Source organism: Macrobrachium nipponense, chromosome 12 (assembly GCF_015104395.2).
Source record: "Macrobrachium nipponense isolate FS-2020 chromosome 12, ASM1510439v2, whole genome shotgun sequence".
Taxonomy (NCBI): domain Eukaryota; kingdom Metazoa; phylum Arthropoda; class Malacostraca; order Decapoda; family Palaemonidae; genus Macrobrachium; species Macrobrachium nipponense.
In genome coordinates this window covers 100,736,518-100,758,176 of record NC_087205.1, presented here as the reverse complement: position 1 = coordinate 100,758,176, position 21,659 = coordinate 100,736,518, and the positions used below count along the sequence as shown (strand labels likewise).

Genomic DNA, 21,659 nt, shown 5'->3' with positions numbered 1-21,659 from the left:
TGACCTTGTGTCAGCACGGGCTCTTGCTCACAGAGCAGCCCGTAAAGATTTTTATTACAGGTAAGGAAATTCAAATATACCGTGTGCGGGCGGAAATGTGGTATCCGACCAGCTAGAGTAAAAATGGGTCGGCAATAGCCGATTTGTGTTTCTTGCGAGACTTATAACTTAGAATATAAAAGCATACAAAACATGATCTTATAAGATATATACATTGGCGGAAAGCCCGCTGAACGCACTCAAGGAGGGAAGTAAGAACGACGCGATTGTAGAATTATGTACTGAGGAATTTGTGGATAAAGCGTTGTCCTTACAGGCATTTCACAGGGAATAGTAGTAGTATGACTTAACCAGACTTCACTGACCTAAAAATTAGGCCTAGCATTCAGCCTAGCCCAATCAAATTACGGTACTATAAAACTCACCTCATACTACATTTTCATCAGCTTTCCTATCAATCGTTCCATTAATGGCCACCATACTGCATTCCTCTGTCATTAACTAAACTCCATCACGTCACTGTTACCCGAGTTCCACTTTAATAAAAAAAAAATCAATAAATAAGTGGATAAGTAAATAAAAAACTCAAATCTTACCTACCTCTTAGTAAGCCGGCAAGGATGGGGTTGGGTAACCACTGTCAAAAACACACTGACAAGTCGCTAATTTGGCAACAACCATAACAACTGTAAGCTACAATTATATCTAACCCGGGTAGTTAGTTTACAATTTATATGACAGCTTTCCCACTTGACCTTTGCAAAGGCTCCTCTACACATCGACACCATAAAATAACTACTATATTAGCAAGTGGTCACGTTTATCAGATTTAACCCATTCAGTCAGTTCAACCTGTCATTGATGGATGAACCTATTTTTCTGAACTGAGATTGTTTAATACATCATTATTCATGAAAATGACAGTTCTTAGACTTGCACCTCCAGGAATGAAAGTGAAGTTATGGAGTAGCTAATTGTCCAGTGAAGGAGCTTTACCATTAACATTGAGAGCTCATTCCAACAGCAGAGCATTCTTTAAGTCTCCGAGTTTCTTCTGACTGGATTTAGGTCATAAGTCCATTATTAACATTCGTTGATTGAATAAAGTGAATAGTGGTGCTACATTTTGTAAACTAACCAAACCTGGATTGTTGTAAATTTCATTAATTCCTGTAGGTCTTGATGAATTTGCCAGTTATTGCATTACAATACTAATCGTATATAGGTTAACACATTAAAATCATTACACATAATACTTAGTTTTTTTTTTGAATTTCATGAAATTGGAAACCAGAGATTGTCCCATTAAATGATGAAACACTCTCTCGAACAGTAAGTATTCCATGTTTGGTTATCATGATGTGCAATATTGTGGGACTTAATTGGCATTTTTTGGCGCTGTTTAATTTCTGGATTTTACGCGACATTTTTCTTTTTCTATTTTAGGAAGGGTAGTAGTTTCACAAAACTTCAAAATTTTCCTTTGCCATTTGATTCCCAGTTACAATCTCAGAATGACTTGTCTAGAGATCCAATATATTTATAGGTGGACTGCAGATATAAAGAGGCTTTAGTTCACTTCTTCGCAAAACATCATTCTTATAAATTGAAAGGCTAGCTTGTACATTTTATTTTATTATTCAAAATGTGATTGTGGTTTCACTTTTGTTACCCCATTTACAAGTATTTTCAGATTTAAATTTTTTGTTCTTGCATTTTTCAGTTGTGTCGTTGGCAGGATCTTTAGAAATCAAAGTTCTCAAACATAGTACATATAACATGCACGCTCGTTTCACATACCAGAGCAACCTTGGGCATGATCAAGAATGTGTATTCTTTATTTCCAATTGGTGGCAAAATGTCCAAACCTTAAGTAGTTTTGGCATTTCTTAAGTTTGGGAACTATAAGCAATTTTATCTAGCACTGGTCTAAAATTTTTATTTTAGCTAGTCAAGTCTGATCTTTAATTTACTTTAGTCCCTGACTACTAGACTCGTCCCCATTCAGCGTATTGGATTATTATTTGTGTTTTATAAGATCTTAATTATATTTGTTTTATAAGGTTTTCATTTTTCAAATAAGTCTACCAATGACCATTATAATTACATATTACCACTATTATACTTCCACCTACTGTTTCACATACCTTTGCGACTACTCTTGTACGTACTCTATTAGCTCTTACCACTTTGTCTTACAGATAACTTCAAATAGTAAATAGGTTCTGAAAACTGTCCTAATGTTAAGGATATTTTTCATCACTACCAAAGATTTGGGACACTTTCAATTCCTGAAACTGAACCAAACTACGTACTAGTTTTAAACCTTGTCAATATAGTGATATGTACAGTAATGTATACATTTTATATCTATGCATTCTCAAGTCTAACTTAGGGTTGAAGAATTTGAAGTTCTATCAAAGGTTTCTGAAAGATCCAGACATATTTATGGAGTAATATATGAGCAGATTGGTTACATACCAACCTCATTGACTAACTGAAAGATAGATCCAAAATGCATTAAAATTCATACATGCCTACAGTCAATGAAGGCTTCATCCTGACTTACAAGGAAAATGATTTTGGTGGTGGTTGGAGTTGGGGGGTGGACAAAAAAACCAACCTTACTCAGTGTAGAGAAACCACTTAGGCTCTAGTTCTGAATCTCATTTCACTTCTGTAGCCGATGGGAAAAAACTCCCAATGGCAGGGTAACTATGCTCTTATACACAAGCTCTCAGCGCTGGATTCACAACTGCTGTATGCAGGAAACATTTTAGCCAGTAACTTCAAATTTCAACATATGGACATTAAACTTTCCTTTTTAAACAATCACATTGAAATTATTTTGAAACAAATTAAAGATGAAATTTGGCTAGTTTCCCACTTTTAAAATGCATACGAAACATTTGTACTCATCCTACAATAGTTATAAGTATATATTTCAATATCAAGCTGCATTTTTGAAGTTTTAAAATATATCTGGTTATATAACTTCATTACCTAACACTAGTGTTAACTGTTAACCAGTAATTTGTACAAGATTTGTAAGACATAAAATGTAAATATTTGATTATACTTTAGGATCAGATGGGCCAGGATAAAAATCTACTGCACTTTGAAATAATGACCCAATTTAAGTTAAAAATTCTTAATTTGTTACCCTTACAACAACAAAATTAAAAAAAAAAGGATCCAGTAGCTAGCCTTAGAACAAACAGGATCAAATAAAGTTCACTAAAATCAATAGATTTAATATGCCAATTCATACACGATATAATATACGCACTACATACGAGTGCCGTAAAGTTGGTGATGATACACACTGCCGTGGGGTTACAGGCTCCACCAGAGAACTGGTAATGTCCATTTACCAATAGACAGACATTAATACTGAGCACAAACCCTGTGGTCCTAGAGCCAACATTCTCATCAAGACAATTAGGTCCAGCTAATACTGATACCTTATCTCGGTAATAACTTAAAATAGATAAAACTTGAAAAGCTGACAAGTAATAACTTTAAGCAGTAGACATTACCAAAAAAATTTAGTCATGATAAATATAAGACTGGTAGGCTTAAAACCTAATATAACAAAACAAAATAAATACCTGCTCTATATCTGTAACTAGACATAAGGTTGGTCATTTTAAATAAAATAAAAAGTAATAAACCCTAACACTGATTCATCAGTATTCCAGGGAGTACACTATCTCTACACCCACAGTCATACTATTGATCATGTTACAAACTACGGGTAAAAATGACTTGCATTGCAGGAGGCAAAGCAGTCATGATGATAAGATTCTCTTTAAAGCAATGATTAAGCATAAAAAAAAAAAAAATACTAAAATCACGTCACTGCATTGCTAATAGCATCATGATTGTAATTCGCTGAAAAGCTTCATTGTCATTAATCTTGGAAACAAAGGAGGCAGTTTACATTTCTCCAACATCAATGATGTCAAGTTGTGCCAACTGATCTTCAAAGCTCACAGGGTCATGACTGGTAGCGTCACGGTGACAAAATGCTGGAGTGAAGAATGGCAGAGAGCTGGAGTCAAGGTAATTACTATGCACAGCAGCTCCATCAACAGGGCAAAAGCTCAAATTTGCTCCCAAGTACTCTTCCAAATACAACCTGTACAAAGAAAAATTGTATTTCATAATTTTGCTATCAAATAAAACCTTTACACAAATTTAAATAAAAATCACATTACAATTTCCAGTGCCCTGAAAAAAGTATGTAAAGTACTTTTCAATAATGAATATTGCTAAATTTTAAGATACTTGTAAAAACTATCTCCTAAACCAAACCAATATGTACTATGAATAAATAAAATTAATGACAAAAAAATGACTTACCATGTATGATGAGGTATAGCAACATGCACCTTCGGAATAGGGAAGCCATTAAATGTCCCTGCAGCTGATAATGTATATGCTCCCATATCTCGCCAGACCAACCAGTCTCCACAGTCAAGGCTAGGTAGCTGCACTTCAGAGACAACTTGGTCCAGGCCATCACAAGTTGGTCCCCAGACAGAGCAGGTCATGTGGTCTTCACCAGCAGGAACATCCTATGAAAGTAACTATGCTGAATACAATGATGTCAATATTACATTCATTTTACTTTTAAATATAGAGAAATGCCCTGAACTTTATCTAGTGTACCACAGATATACTGTTTATTACAGTTATCCATTTATAATATGACTAAATTTCATTCCAGTACCAATCAACTAAATACATGTCAAAATGTGGGCTTTTGGACTAACAGCTTGAACAATTTTAATAGTTGACATATCCAATGAATGTCATCAACACTGACTATATCCTATTAAAATTTCCGTGATAGTTTTAAGGTTTTTGACAGCTTCACGTCCATGAAGTCATCTTTTGTGAATACAGTTCCCTACAAAAGTTAAGCAATTACTATTAAAGGGACAACAATACTTTGCCATATGCTATGAAAATCTTCCAAATACCATAACCAATTGTTATATGGAGCCTTCCTTACTGAAGTGGGAATACGTATATGCAAAGCATGCAGGCTGCATCTCTCAAAGCAAAAGGATATATTACATATTTGAACATCAAAGCACTAACAACCTCAATCATATTGTCCTGAATAATTCTATCTTATGGTATTAAATAAGTTAATATTAGCTTTAAGAAACTGTCAGATGAATCTCATAATTTTAAAAATCTTCAATAATTCCATATTGTAAAGGTAATTTGTTAATTAAACGAATATCAGTGCTCTGAATGAAGTAGTTCAATTAACTATTCAGATATCAGAGATGATAGTAAAAATAAATCTTGACTTGTTTTATGTACGTATAACCTGCTACAAAGAACAGCCTTTTTCACAGTATCTATACAGATGGCTCACTTTTGTTGTTTATTTTTTTTTTTAATCGAAGCTTTTACAGAAACTTGGGAATTTAAATCAAACCTTTTACAGAAACATGGGGATATTGAACATTCCCTTTATGACCTACTACCAAATTCCAGAAAAAATAAAATCGGCAGTTGCAGTCATGAAAAATTGTGCAAGTATGGTATTTTCATAAGGATGTTCAAGGAATAGTTTTGAAGAGAATAATATTTGCAGTGTGGAACTTAAAACTGAACATATGTAAAGTACTGATATGCAAATCATTAAAAGTACTCGGCAAAACATTCAGCTTTTTTTTTATGTACACATCATTCCAGTTGCTTTATAACAATTAACAACATTGGAAAAATTTACAACTGCAAATTCCTCATTAACAAAAACAGAGAGAGAGAGAGAGAGAGAGAGAGAGAGAGAGAGAGAGAGAGAGAGAGAGAGAGAGAGAGAGAGAGAGAGAGAGAGAGAGAGAGAGAGCACAGACTGCCACAGGCCTTATCCTAAGGATTTTATCTTAATTTAAAAAGTGAAAATTGGCCAAGGTAGAAGTTAAAAGCAGCTAGACAGTCACGGATGAGACTCCATGTAATGGGGACAAAGCAAAGATTAAAACTATCTAGTTTGTATTACACATGAAACTAGTTATTAGAATGTGGAATTCCTACCTTGAGGACTTCTGGATGTACAGTCTGATGATCATATAAAGTGCAGTTGAAAGATCCATATACCCCATCATTGGTGTAATACATAGTGGATACTACAGCATCATTGTCATCACAAACTTCACGCTTGGCTACAACAGAGGTAGCTAATGTAAAAGCAGATGCAACAACGTATCGTCCTGGCTCTGCAATTACCTGCAAATAATGAAGGCGTACATTCAAGAGGTTTAAATAAGCATACATCCAGCAACATTATATAAATACATGGAACTAAAATTTAGGCAAGTATAATTAGTTCAACAACAAAATGAAATTTAAGAGAAACTAATACAGACAGAAAATACTCTACCTTAACCCCAGTGTCTTCCGGGAAAAACTCATCAAGGGCTTCATTGATGTACCTAGCTAACTCATCCAAACTTGAATCATGACCTCCAGGGAATCCTCCACCTATGTCCAAGATGTTGGGATTAAATCCAAGAGCTTCTGCTTCCTCAAAAACCTGCAAATATACAAACAGTCAAAACCAAATCCATTTGAAATCAATAGATATATTTAAATTTTACTGCATACTCCTGTCACTTACAATTTTCTGGATAGTATAACTACTTTAAAATCTCTTAATACACTATGCTACAGATTACAGTAATAAAATAAAATACCTAATTATTATTATTATTAATAAAAAAAAGTTTAATATCAGTGAGTAATTATACTGTTGCTTGTCTTGTGCTACGGATTTTGTTCCTAAAACCAGCATGGCAAATTAAACAATGTGAACCCAAAAAGAGACCAAATCAAATAGAGGAAAAAGAGAATGCGAAGAACAAAATAGATATGGCCGACATGATGCCGCAAAAGCACCTTTAATAACTCCTTGTTGACAGCAAATTTCATAATACACTACCATGAAAAAATTCATGAAGCTTCAAACTGTAAAAAGCAGAAATCTAGTTATACAATTCTCCAAAATGTTCCAAAATTCTTGTGGTAAGGATAACTTTAGGCTGGAGCTCTGCTAACTACATATGCCCATCTTACTTTACCATGAATGAATAAATGACTCTTCCAATTGGGCTTATGTCAACTCCTGAGGCACTTTAGCCATTCGGCAACTAAACAGTTGAAGTAGCTGGCCACTACGATAAGGAAATCCAGGAAATAAAGGAGGTGTAGCAGAAGATAGAAACTTTTAACTAGGACGAAGCTCTACAGTTGAACCAAGTAGTAATTGAGAGGTAGGACACCAAGAGTGCAGCCAAGCGCCAAAAGGAAACTACAAACACAATCTAGTTCCCCCATTTTACCATCATGCAAGTCAGAAATAGTTTGGAATAAATCAAACAATATTTTGTGGTTCTGTTTAGTATAGAGAGTTGCACTAATGTACACAGCCCAGACAAGAGCTACCATCTTATACTACCCAAAATACAGGGATATTTACAAATTAGATACAATTTGAAGTTTGGTTAGAAAGAAGTTGCCAAAATTATCAACACCATAATATCTGCCTTATTACTTAAATATCTGCAATTCCACTTAATCATGACAAAATATCAAGAAACTTACTCACCAAATATAATTTTACAACTACCTTCCCTAACCTTTGGACTAGCAACAATTAGTATGCCATGTGTGAAATACTAATTCTTCTTTCCCAACATTATGGGGTCAGTTGCCTGATGTGCCTTCTCAAATGCCTACTATCAAAGGCATCATCCTCCACCAAACTCCTCTCTCCATACTTCCTTCACTTTATCTCGCCATCTAATTATCCGTCTCCCTCTCGATCTTCTTCCTCTCAAGTTCCTTCCAAGCTCTCTTCACTCACTCCCATTCATCCATCCTCAACACATGCCCATACCATCTCCATCGTGCCTCTCTTTTCACTTCTATAATCTTTAATAAGTCTGCCCTTTTTATTTAGTCTTTTTCCAACTTCTCAAGCCACGATATTCCTGTAATCCACCTCAGCATTCGCATCTTTGTTCTCTCAACTCTGGGAAAGGCCACCAATCAATTGTATCTGGTACTAGGCCTACTTAAATTTTTGATGATAATTATCTCTATGAATGGGGATCCAAAGGTATGCTTTACAATGCAGTTGTCTATTTCAATTTTCACCAGTCATTTAGAAACAGTTTCTTTGGAGACTTCCCCAGAGTATATAAACTTGCTACTCAATTTACAGTATGGCTACATTTAAAGAAAATTCTAGTCTGCATAAAATGTTAAGATACTAAAGAGCAATACAAGTCAAAAATCATTCGGTTCACTTCAGCACATTTTTGTTCAGGGGTGTTTTCTACAGTTTCTGGAGGTCAGCTTTCACAATTCAATGTTACCACCAACTCACCAAGATAATTTATCAAAGAACACAGATATTTTCATTTCCTCTACTCACTGTTGGAGAAAAAAAGTAAAAGTCAGGACTTAATACTGTACCTGCTTTGCTGCAGAGATTGCACGATAGAACACTGCAGGTTCGCGACATCCAGATCCAACATGGAAAGAAACTCCAACAACATTTAGATCCAGTGATTTGGCAGTTGCTAAGAGTGCAGCAGCATCTTCAGGGAACACACCAAATTTGATTCCCAGTGGACACTGTGCATCCTCAGCATCACATCTAATTCGAAGAACCAACCTGAAAACCAGAATAAAACACTGGTAGTAAGTATAATTCAGTATCCCCCATACATTTAATGATACAATCAATACTAAGCCTGTAAATGAGAGTACCTATTGTTTTTTTATGCTAGTCATCAATATACTAATGACTAGTTCTCTCAACTGTGCTTTTCCCTTCTTGCAAGAATTTTACTTTCTGAAATATTTAAGACAACAGCCTTCTGAATTGCAGAGTAAAAATACAATCCCAGACTATACATTCTTAGGGTCGACCCCAAGTTGTATGCTAAACATTTAAAAACAAAGGTTTACATTATTCAGGGACCAATTATTAGGATACCATGTCAACACCCACCAGGTATCATTGAATAGAATGCTATCCCTTCACCCAAAAAATATATCAACATTTTGGGATGTGAGGTGTATAGGTCCACCATGTTATATACACAAATCTGATTTTATTTCAACTTACCCTCAAGCATTATACAATGTCACCTCCCAAAACCCACACAGATAACAGAAAGGCCATATAATATAAATTTATGGCCTCTTAGGTTTACCACAGACACTACCACTGAATATTCCCAGAGTCCTTATTTGCCAAGCCAATAGGATACTCATTTTCCTTCATGTCTCAATCAGACAAAATCCCGACATTTTTTTCTCTAACGATTCAAGAGCACTTCACTAGCTGTGGGGTGGAGCACAGGTACAATGCCTGATATCCACAATGTGTGTATATCTGATCTTCCTATATGGGTCCGGTGTCAAATCTATATTACCGTTTACATAATCAGTTATTCCATCCAAAAAATACATTTAAGTAGTTACAACCATGAGCCACAAATTAGTTTCCAACTACGTATTGCCTAATCAACTTACTGGCTGTGCTGACAATGTGTCTAGTCTCTCCTTTGAAAATCTATAATGACTGCATTACAATATCATTCAGTATTTTTTTTTAATGGGAACATTTCATGTCCAATATTTATGTTGGTGGTATACCCTATAAGAATAATTTTCTTTATGCCTTTTATTTGCCCAATGGCTAATATTTAACAAAGATTGCCACATTTTCTGAAATTCTGTTGAGTATCCAATATTCAACATCAATCTTTTCTAATAAAATCATCTACGCAATTGGTTCTTAAATGGGGAGGGGGGGGTTAAAAAACACTAATTATATTCATTATTCTCTTAACCCTTCAACGCCGAGTGACGTATTTTACGTCGAGATAAATTGTCTGTCGGGTGCCGATTGGACGTATTTTACATCAACACAGAAAAGTTTTTTTTAAAAATTTGCGGAAAAATACTTATAGGCCTACCAGCCCAAAACTTTTGAATCACGCGATCAGGGTGCCGTTTTGTTTACAATCGTTGCGCAAGCGCGAATTTCTTTCTTATCACACTAAAAAGTATCAGTGACACATCTCTGAAATTATTGTCACTTTGACATAATTTTTGCACCATTTTAAATTAGCCGTTACATGGAGTATTAAAAAATGTGCGCAATTTCATGTAGAAGACAACAAAAAAAATATTCATGATTGTAGCGTTTGTCAGTTTTGAAATATTTTCATATAAATAATGATAAGTGCCAAAATTTCAACCTTCGGTCAACTTTCTCTCTACCGAAATGGTCGAAAAACGCAATTGTAAGCTAAAACTCTTATATTTTAGTAATAACATTCAATCATTTGCCTTCATTTTGCAACAAATTGGAAGTCTCTAGCACAATATTTCGATTTATTGTGAATTTATGATAAAAAAACTTCCTTACGTCCACGCGGTAACTCTTCCGAAAAAATCATACGTGCGATTGTTGTAATGTTTGCACCATTTTAAATTAGCCGTTACATAAAGTTTTATATATGAAAATGTGCGCAATTTCATGTAGAATACAACTAAAAATAACTGAAGGTTGTAGCTTTTCTCATTTTTGAAATATTTGCATATATATCACGATATAGAAAAAAAACCACGTTTGGTCAACTTTGACTCTACCAAAATGGTCGAAAAACGCAATTGTAAGCTAAAACTCTTACAGTCTAGTAATATTCAGCCATTTATCTTCATTTTGAAACAAAATCAAAGTCTCTAGCACAATATTTAGATTTATGGTGAATTTTAAAAAAACTTTCCCTCCCTCCACGCGCGGATTCTCCGCCGCAAATCTCCGAAATGCGTGCGTCGCATTCTCGGAATATTTGCTCCATTTCAGAGTTTTATATATGAAAATGTGCGCAATTTCATGTAGAATACAACAAAAAATAATTGAAGGTTGTAGCTTTTCTCATTCTCGAAATATTTGCAAATATAAAATATAAAAAAATTCTACATTCGGTCATATTTAACTCTTTCGAAATGGTCGAAAACTGCAATTGTAAGCTAAAACTCTTACAGTATAGTAATATTCAATCATTTATCTTCATTTTGAAACAAATTGGAAGTCTCTAGAACAATATTTAGATTTATGGTGAATTTTTGAAAAAAAAAAAAATTTTTTTATGTCCGCGCGTTATGAATTCATGCATCATTTTGTGATAATATTTTCTCTGTGTTGCTTTGATAGTTTTACAATGTGTTATACGTATACCAAAATGATTGCAATTTAGTGTACAATACAACGGAAAAAAAAATCACTTTTTGGCTTTAACAGTTTTGCTCACAGCGCGATTTGAATACAATTATATATGAAATTTTGTTTTTGCGCTATCATATATCGCATTATTTATATATAATATTTTTTTTCATTTCTGATAGTTGCATACTAAACTTCAGGCAATAACAAAAAAAGGAGCCAAAAATGTACTCTTAATCTTGAAAACTAAGCGCGCTGTGATTTTTTTAAAAATATTTTTTTCCGCTTCGGCGCTCACTCTGACCCCCTCGGCATACGGGAGACTATTTTTATTATACCCCTTCGTCGTTTAAGGGTTAACTTGAGTGAGAGACTAATACTCAGATGTTTATGAAAAAAATAAAAAATGCAAAAGTATCGCCTTACAATATTATGTCAAGATTCCTCGTCTACTCCTTTAGTTAGACTTGGGCTTACCATGTTTTGTACTTATTTACCCCTCTCCCCCAGCTCTCTCTCTCTCTCTGTCCTGATCACTCTACATCTGAAATCCAGGCAACACATGCTACATGTTCCGACTCTACCAGTGGGTCAGTATCACTCCCTTGGAAAACTAAATATTTATGTTCAAATGCATTCCTTCATGAAGATAAAACTGTTGCTTCGAGACTAAAAGACAAACAACTTCCCTTAAATTTCACACAGCACAGAATGCATAACTTGAGAGGAGGAAGAATAGAAAAATATCCAGTGCACAAACATCTTGTGCAGAAAGATGGGAAAAAAAGGGAATGGTGCAAGGTAAGCTAACATGTGAACAAGAAGAAGAAGAAGAAGAAGAAGAAGAAGAAGAAGAAGAAGAAGAAGAAGAAGAAGAAGAAGAATCTTACTTCCACATGTTAAATTCATGGGTTTGTTCTTAATTGGCTGACATGGTTTCTCTATGGCATTTGAACCCAATGAAAGTATTTCTCAATCAAATGAAGCTGGGAGCATTGCCACAAGATGTACACATTTTCTCTTGCCTAAAGTCCTATAGTGACACATTAACAGTATGTGGACACTTGTGTCCTGCAAAGCAAACAGCTTGTACTTATTCAAGTCTAGCAAGCACTAATAGCAACAGATAGTTCCTTGGTGATAGTATGAATGATGACTACAGGATACTTGCCAATAATTGTAATGGTGATGCAACATGATTAATAAGGATTTCTTAATTTTGTGAAGTTAACCTCTCACAGATCAACAATACTGCAATTCTAGCATTTAATTTAATTGAAAATATGCAACTGAATGAAACAGTCCCTCCCAAATATCTATTACGGGATATTCTTTTTTACCCCAATTTTATAAACCGAAAGCACTGTGAAACCACTGAACTGCATAAATAGTGTCAATGATCAAACCTGGCAAATGGAGGAAGGACTTTCTGGTTCCAGTAATGTATAAGCCGAACTAAAAAAAAAAAAAAAGAAAAACAAAAGTCAACTTGGCAACACATACGGACAGGAGTACAGAAAAGCCACTCTGAACCGATATAAGAATACCGAACTGACAAGAATATAAAATCTTTAAGACAATATTCTCCTGAAACTTATTAAACCATAATTTTTCTAAAATGGAAAAAAAGAAAGGATTCCACGTCACTAAAAATCACTTACTCTGCATCAGGATAATAAGCCTGAACTTTATAAAGTTCAGTCTCATTATCAAATGTCATTAGAGGAACCTTCACTTTGGCAGCATGTCGCAGATGAGAAGCAGGTTTACAAGGGTGAGCATAGATGATACGGGACTGGTCCACCCCCAAATTCAAAACCTTCTGGATTTCAGCCTGTTAAGTACAAAAACAAGATATAAGCTACTGTTCTTCAGATGATTCAGATAAAGGAAAAAAATAAAAGAAAAAACATTGGAATTGTGCTAAGGGCATGTCAAAGCCAATCTTCTGCTCCCCTTCAGCACCTCATCTACATGTGGAACTTAGCAATTTTCTTTTATGGTATAATTCCCTACTTTCATGCCATCTGACACAAACAAAAACCTTATAAATAACAATGTCTCATAAAACATGGTTTTTGTCAGTGTAGCAATACATACTGTAATTGACTTGGATATTATCTTAATTCCATATGGCATTTCAATGTTTTGTTCTAAATACTAGTTGAGTAATATACTGTATTCCTCAAATTTACGATCACCTCACCTTTGAAGCACAATCAAATCCTGTGCCCAAAGCTGCCAGTAGTTCCAAAACAGTCTGATTGTCATTGCACTTCACAGCTGGAAAGAGAAAATTTTACTTACTTAGCTGTCATGAATAATTATCTCAAGCAAAGCACTTTCAGATATTCCAAACAAAAAAATCCTTATCTAGAATTAGTTCTTGATAAAATAATTTATTTAAGTTGGCCAAAATGTAAAATGTAGAGCATATTTCATAAAACCAACATAACCTTTCTTGAAACAATTAATAATGTGACAAAACAATCGGTTAGTGTTAAAAAATAAGCACAACACAATAAATACCTCAAGCCTAGATCCAGCCAATAAATAGTTCCTGGAATAACCTACAGAGGGAATATGATCCCTTAAAAGTACATAAAACCATAACCATTTAGGGTCAAATGAAATACCACACTTGATAAGACCATTAACATGCAGATACAATACCATCAATTCTTACTCAAAACTTGACAAACACTTGCATACCTTTAGTGTAGCCTTTTTTGAGGCCACATTCTAAATTCTGACTCTATGAAATCTTATAACATAATTCTAAAGCAGCTATAGCTAATGACTCAACCAGATCCAGAATCTACGGTACACAACAAACTGATAAAAATATGATTAAAGAACTAGGTTATAAAAGTGTGAACTGTAAACATCCTTATTAGTTACTGCTTAAGTTCAATTAAATAAAAGATATTTCCAATACCAAGCTATCCTAATAGCAACTGATATGGATAGTTTTTATCCAGGTATTTTAAAAGTTTATAAAAAATCTAACCTCAGACACTGGTTGTTCAAGGAATTGATATGGGACAAATTATTCTTCTGCTATTCATATGGATTCCAGTTAGATAATTTTTTTTTTAATACCTTGTATTTACTAGCTAAACTTTGATCTCCCCATCCAGACTGTCCAACTATGTTGAATTCCTGATATGAAGTTAAAACTGAGGCTACTGTATGTAATTCTTGCATTTAAATTTTTTTTCTTTTAACCGTCAAAGAACATTACCTACTGGCATGTGGTCTGCTATCTGCATTACCACATAGTACTCCCACAGCTGACTATTTTTACACAGTGTAAACTTTAAATATTCAATTACACTTGAATTTATGATATACTGCATTACCACATAGTACTCCCACAGCGGACTATTTTTACACAGTGTAAACTTTAATTACACTTGAATTTATGATATACTAAATTTTGCAATATTACACATCAAAGCATTTGACACTAAATTTAGCATTATTACACATTAAGGGGGCCGGCCAGCTAATGCCGTTTTTTAACGACAGGACTTTGACATTCATACCACTTAATAAGGTGACTTGGGACATCTCCAAACCGCATATGATTTTCGCCTCTGACCTTCGGTTTTGTGACGCCAGGGCAATTTATCCCGAAAATAACCATTTTTCAAATTCTATCTCCTCCCTTGATATTTAATATTAAGACCTGGGATTACTACCATATATAGACCTGATGTCGACCTCCAATCAAATGGAGTTTTTTTCTAAAAGTAATTTTTTGCTAGATATGAATTTTTCAATACGGTAAAAAAATAAACCCTATAAATCATGAGAAAAAAATTCATAAAAAAAAAGACTAAACAAAAATTGGAAAAAAGGGCTCTATTTGATTGTTCTATAATGTCTTTCTGAGTTATATACCAAATTCCAATGTTATAGCTTTAAAACTAAATGAGGAGATAGATTTTGAAGGTCAATAAGTATAGTTTTGAGATACAGGCGTTCAAAGTTTTCCTTCGTATTTCTATAAAGACAATGTTAATAAATAATGATTATTATGAATGTATATTTCTTTTTTGTGTATCAATAAACAAAAACTATTTTATTTATCAATTTAATCATAAATGATGATCCCCTTGCTCATATATCGTAGCCTGGGGCACTGCTTGAGGCAAGATGGGGCACTCCTTCCTACGTAACCCCCTCTCCCCCCTTCACTAACTCTGCTTATTACAGCGAATTTTCTTTTTATGTGTTAGCGAGATGTTTTCCTTGTATTTTCCTCTTTGGCATGATGACATTCTTGCCGAAACAAAGATAAACAAACGTAAATGCAAGAGAATGTCAGAGGTGAAACTCAAAGGTGTACTCTCTTTTTACAAAGACAATTTAATAAATCATGATTATGATGAATTTCATATTCCATTTTGGGTATTAAAAAACCAAAACTATGTTATTTATCATAAATGAAGATCTCTTTGCTCAAAGATCGTAGCCTTGGGCACAGTGTGACGTGTGCTGTCAGGCAAGAAGGGGGTGTTACTAGGCAACCCTCCCCTCTCTCTTCACTAACTACGCGTATACGTATTATGACATTCTGTAATAATACTAGAGCGATTTTTCTTCGTCTGTATGTTAGCGAGATGTTTTCCTTGTCTTTTCCTCATTGGCATGATGAACTTCTTGCCGAAACATACAAACATATGTAAAAGCAAGCGAATGTCACGAGGTGAAACTCGAACGTGTAATCTACTTGAAGTCTATGGTCCAACTGATTCATGATACTCGCTTCTGCGAGCCACGGAATCTCTACAGATGCCATTTCTCACAATTTATTTGCCAATAATTATCAAAATTTACGATAACAGAAGAAATATTGCATTTTCTTGTACGGATGAATGTTTTAAGATTATTGAGTTATGTTTACTAATTACCATGTAACTACGAAAGTAAGAGGAATTTTGAAGAAATATTTCGTATATATATTCTCAATTGCCATATGAAGCTCCATGAATTTTTTCATGACATTGCATTTTTCGCCCTATACCACCATATATAGGTGTTCCAGCCGGCCCCCTTAAAGCAATTAGCATTCATAAACACTCACCATAAAAGGGTTTTACCCGGGGCATCTTCAACTGCCATACTTTTATTTTCTGAATTATATCGCCAACATCCAGCACAAAGAAAGCATCTTCCTGCCCCTGAAAAGAAAATTTTTTAAATTTTTTCCAGGAGGGAAAAAAAAAAGAAAAAAAAAAAACCAAGGGTAAGACTTGTGCAGCAATACCCATTACAATGCATTAGCTTATGGCTAAACCATTCAATACTATATATAATGTTAAAAAAAATCCTAAATCTTCTCTTGTGATTCGTGCCACTCCCACAATTATATCTAACTTCAACATAAATGAAATAAGTGGCAAAGTGTTTCTCAGGACACCCAAGTAGGTGGAGGCAGCTACCCCTCGTGGTGGTTTACTCAAATGAGAGAATTTTTATTTTTGTCTTCTAAATGACTAGACTATCCTTAAGGCACTAAAACTTGCATTATTACTGATAAATATAAATAAAAATACACTCACTTTTTTACATTTAGAACATTATTAGTGTTAAATGTCATTGTACCTCCTACCTATTCAAAATATACCTTATGAGGAAACCACATATCATGAACCTATCCAGATTCTGGTATATGGCTGATGCTACATATACATTAAATGGAATGCAATTATCTTAAAAGCAAAAGAAAAAACAAATATAATGCAAAGTAATAATACTAACTGGCATGTTGGCAATATCCTTGATAACATCCATAGTTGACTCTTGATACATGATGCGGGCAGAGCCTGTGAAGAATTCGCACTCCAGCTTCATGATTTCCACAAAAAATTGATTTAAAAAATGCCTCTAGTTCAACTGGAACAGTTCTTATTCAGCAGTCTCTCTTGGTTCTTGTAACCTCCACGGAAATGTGTATCAACCTATGAGAAACAAACAATTATAGCAGAGAGCAAAAAATTACTTCAAAACAGTTAATGATAATAAAACAGAGCATGTTGAGTATTAGTAATTCATAAAATATTAGAGATCAAAATGGCAATAAATTCTAGTCGCGGAACTTCACTTGCTTAAGGTTGTGAATCAAACAAAACTTGACAACCCTTTAACATAGGCAACTGAAACAAAAAAGGCAGTGGGGGATCATTTGTGCTTATAGTGATGGGAGGAGGGTTATGGCAAGGTTAAACTAACTAAATGAGCCGAAAGAAATTACAAAGTTGTTTGCCTGACAAAGATTTCACTTCAATTACAAACTTCAGGGAACACAGAAAATTTTGGTGGTCCTAACCCTGCTTGCAATTTGGTATTCAAGGTATGCAAATAGCAAAAGGAAAAGGGGACTTGGGTTACTACCAGAGGCCATCATCCTCAATCAGGACTTCTAGCATTGCCATGAGGTGTGGTGGTGGTGTAGGGTTAGATGTGGACATAAAAGGGTTGTGAAATACAGCGGTGGGTAGGGGATTGGATAAGGTACTGGGTACTTGGGGGGAGGGGGGGGAAAGGAGAAGGGATTAGTTTGGAAGATATGTGGCTCGGATGAACTTGCTGATGGAAAGGAGGAACGGGTATAGTTGGGCGCCATTTGAAAGGCTGGCAAGCGTAATGATAGTTCAAATTTTCAGGGCACTGGGAGAAGTGCAAAGGAGAGAGAAGAGTGATTGATGAGGGGAAAATGAAGACGAGGGAGAGCACAGAGGGGAAAGAAGAGCAGCACTGAGTTGGGTAAAGAGGGGGGACTATGGGGAGGGAGTATATAGGAGGAGTGGGAAGTACTGGACACAGGAATAGAGGAAGAGGAGGGGACTAAGGAGCCTTGTAATTACAGACTTAGGAGTCTTGTAATTACGTTTAAGTTTACTTAAACTGACTCCACCCCATCCAGAGTATGTGGGACTATCTTAAGGTCGTCCCTTATCTGTCTGGCATAACTTTACAATCTGCACTAGTTGTGAAGTGCAACAACAGAGGCGATTCTTTCACAAGAGGGCCAATTCTTTAAGTTAAACATGTTACAAGGGAACAAATCCCCAAGTTAGAGGTAACAAGCAAAAATGACTGGTTAAAAGCCACCTAAACTAACAATTATGATAAGTGAAGGATGATTTAGAAAGCATGTAGTACTGGACTACTGACTACTGTGGGATTGAGCAGCAAAGGCTGGAACTAAGGCCTCCCAGATTTTGAAGACTTAGGATATTTTATGGCATTTATATACCACACAAGACAAGTACACAACAATGATCTCAATTTACTATTAGGTTATTTAACAGTCCAACTTGGATATGGAGAACATACTAGTCAGCTGTAGTCCATTACTTGTCTAATCAACAACACCCTTATTATCCAAAGACATTGACACCTAGCCTTGAAAATGCTTTAAAAATACATGCAAACTGTTTACAATAGTTCACTAATATGACATTGTTATGATACAATAAAGTTTGTTCATAAAACTTACCTGGCAGATATATATATAGCTGTATTTTCTGAAGTCCGACAGAATTTAAAAAACTTCCGACACACGCAGTGGTCGGCCAGGTGGTTAGTACCCATTCCCGCCGCTGGGAGGCGGGTATCAGGAACCATTCCCATTTTCTATTCATAATTTTTATTTCCACTGTCCCCTGAGGGGAGGTGGGTGGGTACTTGATTATATATATCTGCCAGGTAAGTATGAACAAACTTTATTGTATCATAACAATATCATTTTGTTCATGAAACTTACCTGTCAGATATATATATAGCTGAATCCCACCTTTGGAGGTGGGAAGGGACAGAATAGAAGGATTTTGGGAAACAAATGCATGCAGATGATTTACATCTTGGTTCCACCTGTTAGCATAGCTGGCTTCGTGGTTACTGCCACGTAAGTCTGCTTGTGCTACTAGAGTTGCCAGCGAGGTAGAGACCTATATAGCTGGTGCACTCCAGATGATCTGTCAACAGGGGCGAGACCACGACGTGACTAGACCATATTGACCATACCATGAGGGCTAAGAAGTAAAATAAATATATATATATATATAAATATATCACCACCTGACCAACCTAGCCCAAAGTTAAGGTGTGTTAACTAGGCGTTAAGAGTTAAGAAGTCGCCGTTGTCGGCGACTCAACAACTAAATTAAGAGCTCTTCCTAACCATTTTCTACAGGATAGGATGAGTGGTACTTCTTGCCCCAAGATTGTGTCTGCAGACACGTATGGCCTAGCGAGCAGCAGATCTCATATGCCATCTTTCACATCTCACAGGGAGTGTGAAGTGAACACAGAGTTGCTTCGCTAAAACATGGTACTCAGGATGTTGCTGAGTGCCATGCTCTGTTGAAATGCTTCCGAGGCCGCGCCCTCACCTCGTGAGCATTCAGAAAAAAAAGATTTCAAATCTTTGTGCAAACACAATGAAGGAGCATTTTTGAAAGAACTCCTTAACACTAAAGCCAGGCTGTTCTTCGATATGGGCAAGTCTGGTCTTTTTCGGAACACTGCAGATTGCCCGAATGACTTCGACTTTCTTGAGTTTTATGTAGATAAAACTTGAGAGACCCGACAGGGCACAGGACTCTCTCTGGCTCCTGCCCACTAACTTGTGCCATCCTTGCTTCCAAGCTCCTGGCCCAAGGACAAAAGGGTTACCATTCTTAGTCCACAACGGAAGGGTTAGAGAGCACACCGCCTTGTGTTCTCTAAAGCCAAAACTTGTGACGATGGCTTAAAATCTCACTAACCCTCTTTGTCGTATCTAGGGTGGTTAGAAGAAGGCCTTCCTGATCACATGCAAGAAGTTAACAGGTAGGAGAGGTTCGAATGCTTTGACATCAAGAACTTCAGACTACGTCTAAGTTCCATATTGAAAGCTTCGATCTGGACATGCACAGTCAGTCCGTCTGTACTAAAAGTCAGGTGACCGACCAGTTGACCAGTCAGACGAATCAAGGACAGCAAGGCTGTACCATGAAGACCATAATGGCACTATTCTTCGCTGAAGGATGAGTGTCTGGACTGCCTGGGCGATTCAATCTAAGCAAACCTTGGGGGTGTATCAACGCAACCCAACGTCGTCAGCGAATCAACTCCTGACTCTAGCTTCTGGTGCCAGGAGAAAGGACGAGGAGCAAAAAGGCGATTCAGTCCCGAAGGAAGAATGCCTGACAGTCCAACCTGGTCTCATGTTACACGATCATCGGGGGTGTATAAACGCCACCGACTTCGTCAACAAGAAACTCAGGGCTACTATATGTCGCCTGATCTCGCACGAGTGTCTGACTCCGAGAAAACAGGTGAGACAAAAAGTAGATGATGAGCGAGGTTCGAGATTCCACAGAACTCAAAGATCGTGAAGGGCTTTGTTGTTGACAGACGCAAATCCTCTGAGCCCAAAGGCCGTCAACAACATATTTGCGTATTCTTTAATAGTTGTGACTGGCCAGCTTATCCCATTCTCAGACGGAAATGGAAGACGGTAATCTTATTCCTGTCAACATCTCGATAGCCTGAACGTAGTCAGACTCAGAGCGGAGGATGTATATAGGTAGTTATAGGTACCTTTCGAGTTACAGAGTAGACCGACTCTCTCAGAAAAGGTCCTTGGAAAGTGAACTAGGAAGTATGTGACCTCTGTGAATCCAGGATCCTGAAGGCCAACATGGGGCGATCAGCGTCATTGTCGCTCCCTGTGACGTCATAAATCCTCATATTACATTTCCTAAGCGATTGAAAAAAGGGGAAAAGAGACTAAATATCCATCCCCGTTCAATATCATAGGATGGCGTTTGAATGGTACGATCCCGGATCGAGAATAAGGGAGCAGAAAAGAAGAAGCCTCTTCGTCCTCAACATATCGAAGAGAAGAATGAAAGGGCGTCCCTAAAGTCTCCACAACTCTCAACTTACTTCTAAAGAAAGATTCCACTCGGAAGTCAATAGTTGCTTTGCCGTCGATCTAGACGATTCGTACGGACTTTTGCAATCCTGTAACGAACCTCTAGAGGATCGTTACATTCTACGCCTGTTGTTATAATAGGCTTTCTCGTAAACTCGAACAGGGACCGAGAAGATACTTCTTAAGATATGAGAGAGCTGTGGAATATCAGAGTTGATCTGGACCACTGGTTTCCAAAACTCGTTACGAGGACTGGAGGGACACCGAATCGCTTTTACTTCTTTCAGATTAAGATCCAAGACATCTGAAACCCTATCCAGATGTCCGGCACCTTCTTTCTATCACCTCAGGTGATAAACGCACTGAGAGATGTTCAGAATCATTCCTAGATCTTGAATAATATTTCAGTTTCCCGGTAGGAAAAACTGTGGTCTGAATTGCAGTCTATTCGGG

The 21,659-nt window shown here is 36.2% G+C and overlaps 1 protein-coding gene across 2 annotated transcripts in view; it reads right to left on the bottom strand.

Annotated features, from left to right (window-relative positions):
* Window positions 1-3,238: 3,238 nt before the first annotated feature.
* LOC135224703 (ornithine decarboxylase 1-like) overlaps window positions 3,239-21,659 on the bottom strand; it is a 31,502-nt gene continuing 13,081 nt past the window's right edge. For both annotated transcript variants that reach the window (XM_064263972.1, XM_064263973.1), the window contains exons 3-11: window positions 17,042-17,241; window positions 16,365-16,461; window positions 13,479-13,555; window positions 12,934-13,106; window positions 8,503-8,704; window positions 6,407-6,559; window positions 6,061-6,252; window positions 4,366-4,580; window positions 3,239-4,141 (exon numbers count right to left, since the gene is read on the bottom strand). In XM_064263972.1, the coding sequence (XP_064120042.1) occupies window positions 3,940-4,141; window positions 4,366-4,580; window positions 6,061-6,252; window positions 6,407-6,559; window positions 8,503-8,704; window positions 12,934-13,106; window positions 13,479-13,555; window positions 16,365-16,461; window positions 17,042-17,134 (1,404 nt within the window). In that variant the 5' untranslated portion in view covers window positions 17,135-17,241 and the 3' untranslated portion in view covers window positions 3,239-3,939. The remainder of the gene's footprint in view (window positions 4,142-4,365; window positions 4,581-6,060; window positions 6,253-6,406; window positions 6,560-8,502; window positions 8,705-12,933; window positions 13,107-13,478; window positions 13,556-16,364; window positions 16,462-17,041; window positions 17,242-21,659) is intronic.